At 33.7% G+C, this 12,929-nt stretch overlaps 1 protein-coding gene across 4 annotated transcripts in view; it reads left to right on the top strand.

Moving 5' to 3' along the window:
- Positions 1 to 12,929, top strand: part of TRAPPC13 (trafficking protein particle complex subunit 13) — a 42,078-nt gene that overhangs the window by 26,882 nt on the left and 2,267 nt on the right. The window contains exons 6-12 of one of the 4 annotated variants that reach the window (XM_080804237.1): positions 161 to 233; positions 1,817 to 1,861; positions 5,005 to 5,022; positions 7,003 to 7,136; positions 9,244 to 9,442; positions 10,594 to 10,694; positions 12,703 to 12,853. In XM_080804237.1, the coding sequence (XP_080660363.1) occupies positions 161 to 233; positions 1,817 to 1,861; positions 5,005 to 5,022; positions 7,003 to 7,136; positions 9,244 to 9,442; positions 10,594 to 10,694; positions 12,703 to 12,853 (721 nt within the window). The remainder of the gene's footprint in view (positions 1 to 160; positions 234 to 1,816; positions 1,862 to 5,004; positions 5,023 to 7,002; positions 7,137 to 9,243; positions 9,443 to 10,593; positions 10,695 to 12,702; positions 12,854 to 12,929) is intronic. The other 3 variants (XM_080804238.1, XM_080804239.1, XM_080804240.1) reach the window with 3 other exon arrangements.

The raw sequence follows: 12,929 nt of genomic DNA, 5'->3' as shown, positions 1-12,929 counted from the left end.
TTTATCTGCTAAAACTCTTTTTTCCTTACTCTAGGCTCATTTGGCTACGCTTTTACACCATTGGTTTTAATATTTTCCAAATTTGTGAGTAAAATTGAGGTGTATTAGCTTTATTATTAAACAAAATCAAAGATAATTCAGAGATATCTTTCCATTTCAGCTTGGTGTGTGCAGTGAGCTATACAACTCAGGGTGGAGAAAAAATGTATTTTAGAAAATTCTTCAAATTTCAGGTATTAAATGTGACTGTGTAAATAGTTTACAGATTTTTTTTCCCCTGTGAAGTTATTCCTATCTATCTGCAGGGAAAACAGCCTCCAAATAAAGCAAATAGCTTCATATGTCTGCATTTGTCATAGTACTAGAAATCTAAAGTCAGAGTAAATTAAGTAAAAGCAGAGAAATTATCATTGTCAGTGTAATATTTCACCTGAAGATTTTTTTAAGTTTATTTTTTTTATTTTTTTAGTAATCTCTGTATCCAACGAGGGGCTCAAACTCACAACCCAAGATCAAGAGTTGCACACTCTTCTGACTGAGCCAGCCAGGCCCCCCTCAATTACAGATTTTTATCCATAAAAGATTGTCCTGTTTTTATGCCTTGACAAAACTCACAAGAATATACAAGAGGAATAAAAGGAATACAAAGTCCAGATAAATTAAGTATAAATCGTATCAAATTTCTAAAGAAATATTTAAATGAGAGATAATTGACTTTGGCTGAGTGGACCAAGCTTCCTTCCAGGATTCCATGAGTCACCAAACTTATATGTAGAGTTTTGTATTGATACAGAGTTTTCACTCTGTGATTAAAAGTAGTTAAAACCACTGGTTTTAGTGGTTTTAGGGATGAGATGACCACATATAACCCTTTAAATTAGATCTAGATATTATGCAATATGTATTTTTCATACCTATCTGTTTTTTTTTTTTTTAAAGATTTATTTACTGACAGAGAGAGAGAGAGAGAGAGAGATAGATCACAAGTAGGCAGAGAGACAGGCAGAGAGAGAAGGGAAGCAGGCTCCCTGCTGAGCAGAGAGCCCGATGTGGGACTTGATCCCAGAACCCTGAGATCATGACCTGAGCCGAAGGCAGAGGCTTAACCCACTGAGCCACCCAGGCGCCCCCATACCTATCTGTTTTTAAGTGGAAGAAAAAGTACTAACAGTAGGAATTAATTAAATTATTAAATGTACCCAGATTTATTTTGGGGCATCTCCCTGCCTCGTTATGTGGAGCATGTGACTCTTGATCTTGGGATCTTGAGTTCAAGCCCCATGGTGGATGTAGAGATTACTTGAAAAAAAAAAAAACTTTCAAAAAAAAAACTTTCTAAAAGAAAAAATTTTGCTGTATCACTCATTGAAGGTTTTGCATGACTTTTAAAAGAAAAAAAAAGATTTATGCACTTATTTTAATAAATAAGTGCATAATTTATGCACTTATTTTAATAAAAAAAGATTTATGCACTTATTTATGCACTTATAATAATAAACTTATTTTGTGAAATATATAGAGAAAAATACATAAAATACATATATTCAGTTTAACAAAAATACTGTGGAGTAAACACACATGTAACTCATGTGACTATTACCCAATTAAGAAATGATGGTTGTCTTTTAAAAATACATTTGGGATTGTTTTTTGGTTTTTTTGTTGTTGTTTTTGCAAAAATATTGCATACCTATTAAAAAAGCTTTTTACAATTAAAATTAGAAAATGCCTTTAACAGATATAAGACCTGTGATTTAAAATAAATAAACAAAAATAAGTGATAATCTCCTCTGATTGATATGCTTTATTCGACTAGGTTCTTAAACCATTGGATGTGAAAACCAAATTTTACAATGCAGAGGTAAGTGTTTAGCACTTAATAGGAATTCAGATTAAACAGTAAGATCTTACTTGACTAAAATTCTGATGTATTACATTTCATTTCATGTTGAAGTAAATTGCTGAGAAGAGTGAATTACTTGTGAAAATTGAGCCTCAAGTTTAATCAAAAGAGAATAATTTCATTGTAGATCTTTTAATATGCTGTTTTAAAATTACATAGAATCAGTGTATCTTGAATTTTATTTTTGTTAATTTCATGAGGCTTTCACCCCCTTTCATTAAATCATCACCCTAAATTTCCATTTAATGATTATTGTTACTATCTAAAAACCATAGCAATTTGTTAAATATTTACAGTGTGATTCTGAAGTAGTCAATCTAACCCTGCAAAAATGATTTAATATTCTTGGAAAATATTGACAAATAGAACTCAGTAAATTAAATTCTTTGTCCTGGGAAATCAGTGTGTCAGCTGCAGTTTGTTTATTAAGTTCAGTGAATGGTTAGAAGTACTTTTTGGAATAAACAAGATTGGCAAAAATAAAAATATGGTAACTTTTAGAGTAGAAGATAATCTATCTTCTATTTGAACAAAAGAGATAAAATAGACTTTGCCGTAGGAAGAAGGTTTTATTGTTTGGATTTCTTTCTTAAAATTCTACTTTAAAAAAAAACAATAAAAGTAAAGTAAAGATTCTACTTTATCATGGCTTCTAGAGTTCCAGAAAAAAATGATTTCCTAATGGGCCCCTTACTCCTGCAAAACTCATGTCTTTCCTACCACAGTGATAAATTCAAAAATATTAAAATTCAGTATTTTGAAATGAAAATTATGTCTTTATTACTCTAAATTTAATGATCAGAAATTTATAGTTCCATGTCAAATTTGTATGTATTTTTACCATCAGCATCTGAGTTTTTATTCAGTATAGTTTGTACTACAGCTGGGCATACCAAGAGTGGAATCTGACCTGCAGTAGAGTCCTATTAGGACAAAAGAAAAAAGTGCATAAAATAATAAAACTACCTAGTATAGTATATGTTGTGAATCTGAAGTACTATAGGAAGTCTAGGGCTGAGATTTAACAGTAGTCTTCAGAGAAGATGAGAAGGGTAACTAGAGTGGAGTCTGGAAATAATAGATGTTGGAAACATTAAAGTGTCAAAGCAATGAAGGCATTCCAAGCAGAATTACAAATGCACATGGAATATGGAGTACATAAGTAAAGAATATGCATATTTCATGGGAAGATACAGTCTCATCAAGGGGATTACTAGATCCCCCTACTAGTTTAGAGTTAACATTTCTTTTCAGGGCTTAGGGGAGTTGCCATATTACATGTGTATGCTTCTTTTTTTGTTTTCCTGGAATACTTTTGATTAATTATAGTATAGCTATTCTGCTTATTAAATTTTAAGTGGTCTTAATTTATCGTTTTGCTAGGAAAGAGTTCATCCATAGTATGAGGGAAGATAGGCAACTATTTAGCAAGAGTATATATGCTTGCAAATTAGAAACAAACAGTGCTGTAGGTGGTCTTTTTTCTTATAATTGGCTCCTAGGAATGCACATATTAAACTATTTTAGGTTTCCTTTGCTGCAAATGTAGTGATAGATTAAGATACTTGTCAAATAGTTGTATAACACGAATATTTAGAGTGATTTTTACAGTTTTTAAAATTACTTGTTATTCCTTGAATAATGTTATAAACGTGATATACTCCCCAAAAAGGAAGGGTGAAAAAAATCCCACAATTCCACCACACCAAAAAATAATGGGCTTTTCATTAATCCATGTTCTTTCATATTTTACTAACTTATGTTTAATACTGTTTTTATAATTATAGTAACAGAATGTTGCTTTCTTCAGTTAACATTATATATAAACAAAATTTGTCATCTTTGCCAACAAAAGTCAACTGAGAAAATTTGTAAAATTCTGAACCTTTGAAAATAGAGATTTCTTTAAAAACCGGCAGTGAGCAAATAGTATTTTTAGGGTCTCTAAGATATTCAGTATTACCTATTAGGAAAACAAATACTATTCAGTCTGTAGGACCAAGCAGATTCTATTGACCCCAACTAGAAAATTCAGGTAAATTATAGGAGTTCATAAACCACACGCATATCAGTAGGTGATGTTTATTACTTTGTGCCATAGTTCTTACACATTGACTTTTATTAGCCCCACATTTGTCTCAAACATGTTTTTTTACACTGCTTCTAATAATTTTAGCAATATGTGAATCACTGAAAGGAAAACAAGTTTGTTATGAGAAATTTTGTTGCCGTCTTCTAAAATAGGAAAGAAGATTGGTGACATTAGCAACTAGGTTCAAACATTGGGTCACCTGCTGGGAATAGGGATCCATGCCAGGTAGTAGAGAGAAATTAAATATAAATTGGGCATCTTCCCAATCCTCAGGGTACTTAGATCTAGTGGAGGAGACAAACATGACAAAATTGCAACGTAAGTACTACCCGTAGATTATGAAGTGTGCTTAGATTTTGGGAACATCGGAGATGAAAAAGTATTTTTAGCAATGGGTTGGCAACATTTGAGATGACTCTTGATAAATAAGTAGCCTTAGACGTATATATGAAAAAAAGACAAACTATAAAATATATTAACAAGAAAAGAATAAACTCTCAGTTGTCTGATGTGGTCTCTAGCTCAGCATTTCCTGAAGTATAATGCATGGAACTCTAGTCACTGAAGATGCTTCTTGAAAAAAATGCTTCCATTATTAGATAAATTCAGGAGAAGCTGTACAATACAGTGTATATCTACTCTGATTGTGGAAGAGAACGTATAGCCATCCTAAGTAATCCGTGAAGAATTATGGTATAGGTAAAGAATTTATAGAACTAGAAAGACATGGGTTATACCTTTCTCACCCAAATTTGTCCTTGAATATTTGCTCCTGTTTAAATATTCACCTGTAGTGTTCTTCATTCATTTAACCATAGCAGTTTCACCTTTTTAGAAAAATGTCATATTCCTTTGTTACTTTCTGTTTACTTCTTTGTTTTACTAATGCTGTCTTGTTTAGAAAATTAAAAAAAAATGCAGAAATGCATTTTATTTTAAAGTTAGTTATTCTTTTTCTTTAACATTTAATTCTGATTTTTCTAATTTTTCTTTTTTATTTTTCCATTAGAGTGACCTCAGTTCTGTGGTAATTTGATTTTTTATTATAAATTTATATGCTTTTCTTACTTACCACTTTTTGACTCTGCCTAATTAATCTTTCTTTATGAAACATAGTGGAAAAACAAAGTTAGTTGTGAAATACCACATATGTGATTTTAAAAGATGTATCTAATTTATACTTTTATATTATATTGATTATCTTACTCTGGGAAAAAATTAAATTGAAGATTAAATTATCATACTGAAACAGTATGCTCTCATTTTTAGTGTTTTTCCTTTGGGTGTTTCTTAAAAGAGACATGTTAACCTTGTTAAAAATAGCCTTGAGATTTTTCAACATCTTCTTAAATAAGATTCTTTTAATTCTTTGAGGTAAACTCTGTAGTTGAAATTTATCTTCAGGTGCACAGTGGTTTTAGTTTTATGTCTGGGTCAGGTAAAGTTGGCCCTTTGACATTAGTAAACAGAAGAACCTCAAATGTTCCCAAGTTGGCTAAAGTCTTATTTTCAAATTTCTATTTAATATAAACAGCACTTGCTTATAATATATGACTTACATGATAACAACATCGACTGCTGTAGCACAGAATTCTTAATTTTTCAAGTGTCAAATTACTTTGTACTAACTAACTTCAAACTAACTTAATTTTCCATTATGCTGCTTGTTTTTCTTTCATTTTATCTAAGCTCTTTCTAAATTTAAGCAGAAAAATGCATTTTAAAATTTGAAATGTGGGCCTGTGGTAATTTTTTTTAAAGCAATGGATTGATGGGATATATTTACCTTTTTTTTTTTTTTTTTGAGAAAAAGTAACAGGATAATGCCTTTAAGTGGCACATTCTTTTAGATTGATAAATCATTATATTTCAGTTTTCATTTGAGCGCATGTGCCAAGAATTAAAGAATCTGTTTTAGTTTAGATAATAAATTACATTATAACTTTATCATTATATTTTTGGAAATAATTTCCATTTTCCTGGATTTAATATTTAAAATGTTTATTCAGTGCCAAATTTTTTGGGTCATAGCTTGTTTTAACTTATTTTTATATATATAACTCTGAAATTTTTGAACAAAATAATTATTGCATATCCTTACTGTGTCACATTTTATATAGATTTATTTAGAAAATGAACCAAGTTCTGTGTTACCCTTCAGTTATACACAAAAAAAGCCAAATCACATGAAAAGAAGGATCTTTAATATAAATCTCAATTTTAACCAACTGAGCCACTCAGGCGCCCCATAAATCTCAATTTTAATTCCTAAATTTTAGGAAATAATTTTATACAAAAGTACATATTTAAATTACCCACTCCTTAAAATATTGCTGAATAGCATTAGTCTCTAAGGCTACAGAATACCTTGTGTTTGATTTAAAAGCTTTATGACTGTCAAGTATAATTCATTTTTTGTCCTAAATGTACTTTTAAATGAACCAAGAAATCACTAATGGCCACTAACAAATTGCTTTAATTGAAAAGTTAAATCCTATAAGATTATAAAATAGACTGATTATTCACTGTACTGGTGGTCCCTGTACTTTCTAAATTGAAATAATCTGACCATTGAAAACTATATTTTGATAGAATATTATCATGAAGACCTAATTATATTAACATATCACTGAAATGATAGGTACATAGGTATATTCATCTTACTAAATCACATTTTAACATTTTAATGACTTACTAGAAGAATTAGGATATCTGTGAATGAAATTCCAGTAAAATAACTATTTTTGGATGTTGATACAAAAAATGTAGTTATCCCCTATCCATTGTTTGACAAGTTACCAGTTAACTAACCCTTGACTTTCCCCCTGTTAATTACGTTAGGGTGAAGATTTCTTTTCTTGCATTAATTATGATAACTTTGATTTGCAGGCATGAACTAATCACAGTTGTGGTTAATATTTTTTCTTCGTATAGATCAGATATTTTTGTTGAGATAAATATTTTAAATACCATTACACTTTGGTGGATATTTTTTTCATATCCTCAGACTGATGAAGTATTTCTGGAAGCCCAGATTCAGAATATTACAACCTCACCCATGTTTATGGAGAAAGTTTCATTGGAACCATCTATAATGTACAATGTAGCAGAATTAAACTCAGTCAGCCAAGCTGGAGAATGGTAAATATGAATTACAGAGTTTTTGTTTTTAAGTATATGAACTTTTCTAACACTTGTTATTCTTAGATGGTTTGTAATTTGTATTTTAATTAATAGACCTTATTTTTCTTAGGGACTTTTTTATTTTTTTTTAATATTTTATTTGAGAGAAAGAGTGAAAGAGACATCACGAGCAGGGGGAGAGGTAGAGGGGAAAGCAGACTGCCCACTGAGCAGTGAAACCTCCCCCCTCCAAGTGCCACTGGATCCCAGGACACTGGGATCATGACCTGAGCCAAAGGCAGACGCTTAACTGACTGAGCCACCCAGGTGCCCTCTTAGGGAAGTTTTATGTTCACAGAAAAATTGATCAGAAATGGAGTTCCCTCTCTCTACTCATAGTTCCCCTATTATTTATACCTTCTTTTAGTATGGCATATTTGTTCCAGTTGATGAACCAATATTGATACTTTTATTCATTCCAGTCCATAGTTTAAATTTGGGGTTCACTCTTTATGTCCTACATTTTGTGGTTTTAACAAATGCAAAGACATATACTCACCATTACTATATTACACAAAATAGTCCCAGTGCTCTAATAGTCCCTGTGCTTCACCTATTCATTCCTCCCTCCACATAAAAATAAAAAGATCCTAGACATTTGCATTTTATGTTTTACTGTTGGAAGCACTCAGTCTTTTAATTTTTATAATAACTCAGTGAGGTAAATCTAAAACTGTTCATCATTTCCTGCAAATGATAAAACTGAGGCACGGGAAGGAATGATGGAGACATTAGTAAGGTTAAAGATGAAGGGTAAGTTTTAAGAATATTCTGTCAAGGGGCACCTGGGTGGCTCAGTTGGTTAAGTGTCTGCCTTTGGCTCAGGCCATGATTCCAGGGTCCTGAGATCGACCCTTGCATTGGGGTCCCTGGTCAGCGCGAAGCATGCTTCTCCCTCTCCCCTACCCCCTGCTTGTGTTCCCTCTCTCACTCGCTCTCTCTGTCAGATAAATAAATAATAAAATCTTAAAAAAAAAAAAAAAAGAATATTCTGTCAACATTAAAAGGAATGGGCATAGGAATAGATCTAGTTTTTTTGCAAAAATGAACACGTAGGGCACCTGGGTGGCTCAGTGGGTTAAAGCCTCTACCTTCGGCTCAGGTCATGATCCCAGGGTCCTGGGATTGAGCCCCGCATCGGGCTCTCTGCTCCGCGGGGAGCCTGCTTCCTCCTCTCTTTGCCTGCCTCTCTGCCTACTTGCGATCTCTATCAAATAAATAAATAAAATCTTAAAAAAAAAAAAATGAATACGTGTATCTTTCTATAGGTGATTTAAAAGAGGAGGAATAAATATAAAGTTGACTTTAATACAGATAAGAAGGTAATAGCTGGAAAAAGTACCTAATTTCATTCATCAAGGATGAAAGAAACAGGGGCACCTGGGTGGCTCAGTGGGTTAAAGCCTCTGCCTTTGGATCAGGTCATGATCTCAGGGTCCTGGGATCAAGCCCCGCATCGGGCTCTCTGCTCAGCAGGGAGCCTGCTTCCCCTCTCTCTCTGCCTGCCTCTGCCTACTTGTGATCTCTATCTGTCAAATAAATAAATAAAATCTTAAAAAAAAGAATGAAAGAAACATTTACTTTTTATCTTATTATGGTTAAATTCAGTAAAGTTTGTAGCCTTCCATATTTCCACTGAGGAAAACAGTAACTTTCCAGTCTTTCCCTGATCTTTTAGTTCATTTAAAAAATGATCACTTTGTTTACAATGGTACGTTTTTCTAAACTTTTTTTTTAATTATAGAGAAACGGCACAGAATACTGTAGGTTTTGATTTGTTGCATTTTTTTTCAGGTAACTGATACATATCTAGTATATTAGGTAATATATTGGATTCTATTATAAAGAACTTAAAGATGTTCCAGATCATCTGAAAAATTTAAAGAAAAATAAATCCTCTAAGTTCAGGTCCACTTTCATTTGTATTGAAGCCATTGAACTGTTCTATTTAAGATATTTGGATGGTAAATCATTCAGTTCCTGTCCAAAGGAACAATCACAGCCATGGTTTTTCTTTTAAAAGACTCTAGAGAATTTTCTCCATCTCTCTCTCCACTTCTCTCAGTGTAACTACGTTTGGATCCAGAGCATATTTGCAGCCAATGGATACACGCCAGTATTTGTACTGCCTAAAACCCAAGAAGGAGTTTGCAGAAAAAGCAGGCATCATTAAAGGAGTAACAGTAATTGGAAAATTGGATATAGTGTGGAAAACAAATCTAGGTGAAAGGGGAAGATTACAGACCAGCCAACTTCAGCGAATGGTGAGTCTAGAAAAAAATTGTTGGAGGGGGTTTTGGTGCTTGAGGGGGTAGTTAGAACAGCTTAAATTTCCCTAGGTGCATCACTAAAAATCAATGCTCTAAAAGGCATTAATATTACCAGTAAATAAGAGATAAAAGACTAATAATTTTACTGCTCTTTAGGCAGAAACTTGATATTGAGATGAATGAAAAATATTTCAAATCTTAATTTACCCATAATACATGGTTTGTTACTCTACCGAATAGAAATTAAGTTACTGCTCACCACTTTTTCCCTCCTGTGGTAGCTCATGTTCATTGTTCATCTGATCTCTACTACGTTGAAGGTTTTTTTGCAATGTCTTGAAATTCTTGGACTTACTGCATTCACCAACTCAATTCATACTTGTTTAAAGACTTTGAGAATCTGAGTTGTCTGAAATTCAGAAAGTGAGTCCTGTTAAAGTTATAAGCATTACTTGAATATTTTACCTAATTTCTACTCTTAAAATAGGGATGGTTATAGTCCTTTCTCTTGTGCTAGTGAGAGTATGCTACAGAATGTTCCCTTTATGCTGAGTATTACCTATTGGGATATAGTCTTTAAAAATCATTCTTATTATTTCAAGTAATAAGTGTGGGGGAGGCAGAAATTATCACCGAGCCAATTTTAAAAATACAGCTGTTAGCTATCATCTTGCTATGGATGTTCCAAGCTTTGATGTTTCTATGGTCTCTTCCTGCTTGAGTGTCTTGTGGACGGACATTGTTTGTTTTCCTGGGTCTTTTCAAAGCAATCTTACTCTATCTGCCTAGGCAACAACCTTTACTTTTTAGAGTTACATATGTATAAGCTATAGGATCTTTGGAAAGCCTCCATTTAAGTTCAGACCTATTGAAATTTCTTTACTATTTACCTATCAGATTCATTTGATCTCTACTGAACATGGAGTAATCACAGCAAACCCAGTCAGGGTCCAGAGTTTTGTTCTACAGGCAGTAGTAGCAAAAGAAGTTGGAATGGGGAACAAAAGAATGATTGGGAAGTATTTTCTCTAAACATCAGCTTGGAGATGGAACAACTGTTGAGTAAATGTGCTAGTGTGGTACCTTTATTAAAGCGGAAGGGTTTTGTGATAGATGTATGTTAACTCTGTTGCTTTTTCTCTTAGGCTCCAGGTTATGGAGATGTTAGGTTGTCTTTGGAGGCAATCCCAGATACCGTAAACCTAGAAGAACCTTTTCATATTACCTGTAAAATAACAAACTGCAGGTAATGGGAGTGTTTGTGGATGGGTGCCCTTCCTCTTCACCTACATCAAAGAATTAAAGTCTTTTGAGTACGCTGATGGAAACCACCTCTGATGGTGGTTTGAATACTATAAAGTTCTTCATCTGGTAGCTGTATACATTACATTTTTTGAGGTCTGACTTTATTTGGCATTTTCTGTATTTTATTTCATTCATGCATTGTCTCCTATGAGGTAGGTACTACTATTCACAATTTATGCAAGAGAAAACCAATGCAGAGGTAAAGTGACATACTCAAGCTGAGAGAGCTAGAGAAGATGGGGCCAGACTTTGAAACCAGGTCTGTTTGACTTTAGAGTCCATGCTCTTTTCATTGTTTACATTTCCTCACACTTCAGATTACTAAAGCACGGGGGCGCCTGGGTGGCTCAGTGGGTTAAAGCCTCTGCCTTCAGCTCAGGTCATGATCCCAGGGTCCTGGGATCGAGCCCCACATTGGGCTCTCTGCTCAGCAGGGAGGCTGCTTCCTCCCCTCTCTCTGCCTGCCTCTCTGCCTACTTGTGATCTCTGTCAAATAAATAAATAAAAATAAAATCTAAAAAAAAAATTACTAAAGCATGAACAAGTCACATTTTTATGGAATAATACAGTATAGATTTAATGTAATAAGATAGATTTTTCTGAGTTACACTTATGGTTAAACTGTATCTTTAGCATTAAGAAGGTAAAAATTGGTTATGAATTTAATAAAAGGGTTCAGTCATAGTTTGGAAAATGGGGCCTTGTAATAGAATATAATCTAGCTGTTGGGATGCAAAGAGCACAGGGCTTTGAAGCCAGAAAAGCCAAGGATCAAATTCCAGTCCTATCACTTGTGGTAAAGCTTATATTACCTGTTGGGGCATTTTGAAATTATTGCAGGGATGAATCCTATCCCACATAATTTGAATGTATACTCTTTTAAAATTCCATATGCATTCCATAGGAAATATTTATCCTTCAGAATTACAAAAATACCTTTCTCCCTCTGAAGCTAGTGACCCTCCCATTCAGTTAATCATTCCTTCCTCTGTCCTAGCAAATTTTTTATAGTTTTTTTAGTGACATTCATATATTGTTATAATTTTTAGTCTCTCCCTTACTGGATTATGCATTATTCAACAGAAGGGATCATGTCTTACCTAGCATTGGGAATGAATTGCCTGCCACATCATGGAAGTTCACTAAACAGCAGCATGCATAGGGTGAAGACCCTGTGTGTATAGGTGTGCTTTTGGATTTTTTGTTTACTTAAAGTATGAGGTGTAGCAAATCAATTAATGGCCAAAATAAGGAGCCAACTAGAAGGGAAAAAGAGCTAAAACAGTTGAAAGTAGCCAGAAATGGTGGTAGAGCAGAGGCCTATATTTTACTTTGAGCCTTTTGGTTACTTAAAAAAAAACAAACAAAAAACCAATGTGTATACTGTCATTGACAGTTTTTTTTTAAACATGTTTAAGCTAAACTGGTGATATCATTTATAAGCAGAAGCAGTCTTTTCATGTGACCAGTGAACAAACCTGAATATTTACTTAGAAATCTTGTCATTTTCTATGTTATCTGCCTTAAAGAAACATAGGTTAAATAGCAAAAAGACTCAGTTTATCTTTTTCTTTCCTGTAGAGTACCTAACAGAAATAGAAAATATAGCAACAAGAGTAGACACAGATGACTGGAAGTGTCCCAGAGAAATGGCAGAGCTGTTAACAGATCAGCACCAGGGGGCCGGGATTCAGTAATAGAACCAGGCTTATACCCAGACAGGCAGCTCAATCTCAGTGCCACTTTAAACCCTAGAAGATGCCCTCTCTCTATTTTCCTGATTCTGTCTTAAGTGGAATAAAAATTACATTGTAGCTTTTTATTTGTGATTCTGCTTTTTATTCTCCTGGATACCCCAAAAACAAATTCATTGGCACTAAGTGGAAGAAATACCAAGTACCGCTTTGTGAAAGGAACAAGATTTATTCCTGTCTTTCTGATTCCTCCAGCAGTGAAAGGACTATGGATCTGGTTTTGGAAATGTGCAATACCAATTCTATCCACTGGTGTGGCATTTCAGGAAGACAGCTTGGAAAGCTGCATCCCAGTTCTTCTCTCTGCCTTGCCCTTACTCTGCTGTCTTCAGTACAGGGACTACAGGTGCGCTCTCTTTTCAGTCATTTCAGTATCTGGGAATGTTAACCCATGGGCATTGACTCTTTCCAAATTTCTCTGG

This window comes from Martes martes (genome assembly GCF_963455335.1).
Source record: "Martes martes genome assembly, chromosome: 5".
Lineage (NCBI taxonomy): Eukaryota > Metazoa > Chordata > Mammalia > Carnivora > Mustelidae > Martes > Martes martes.
Note: the sequence above shows the minus strand (reverse complement) of the source record. Positions and strands in the feature narration are given on the sequence as shown.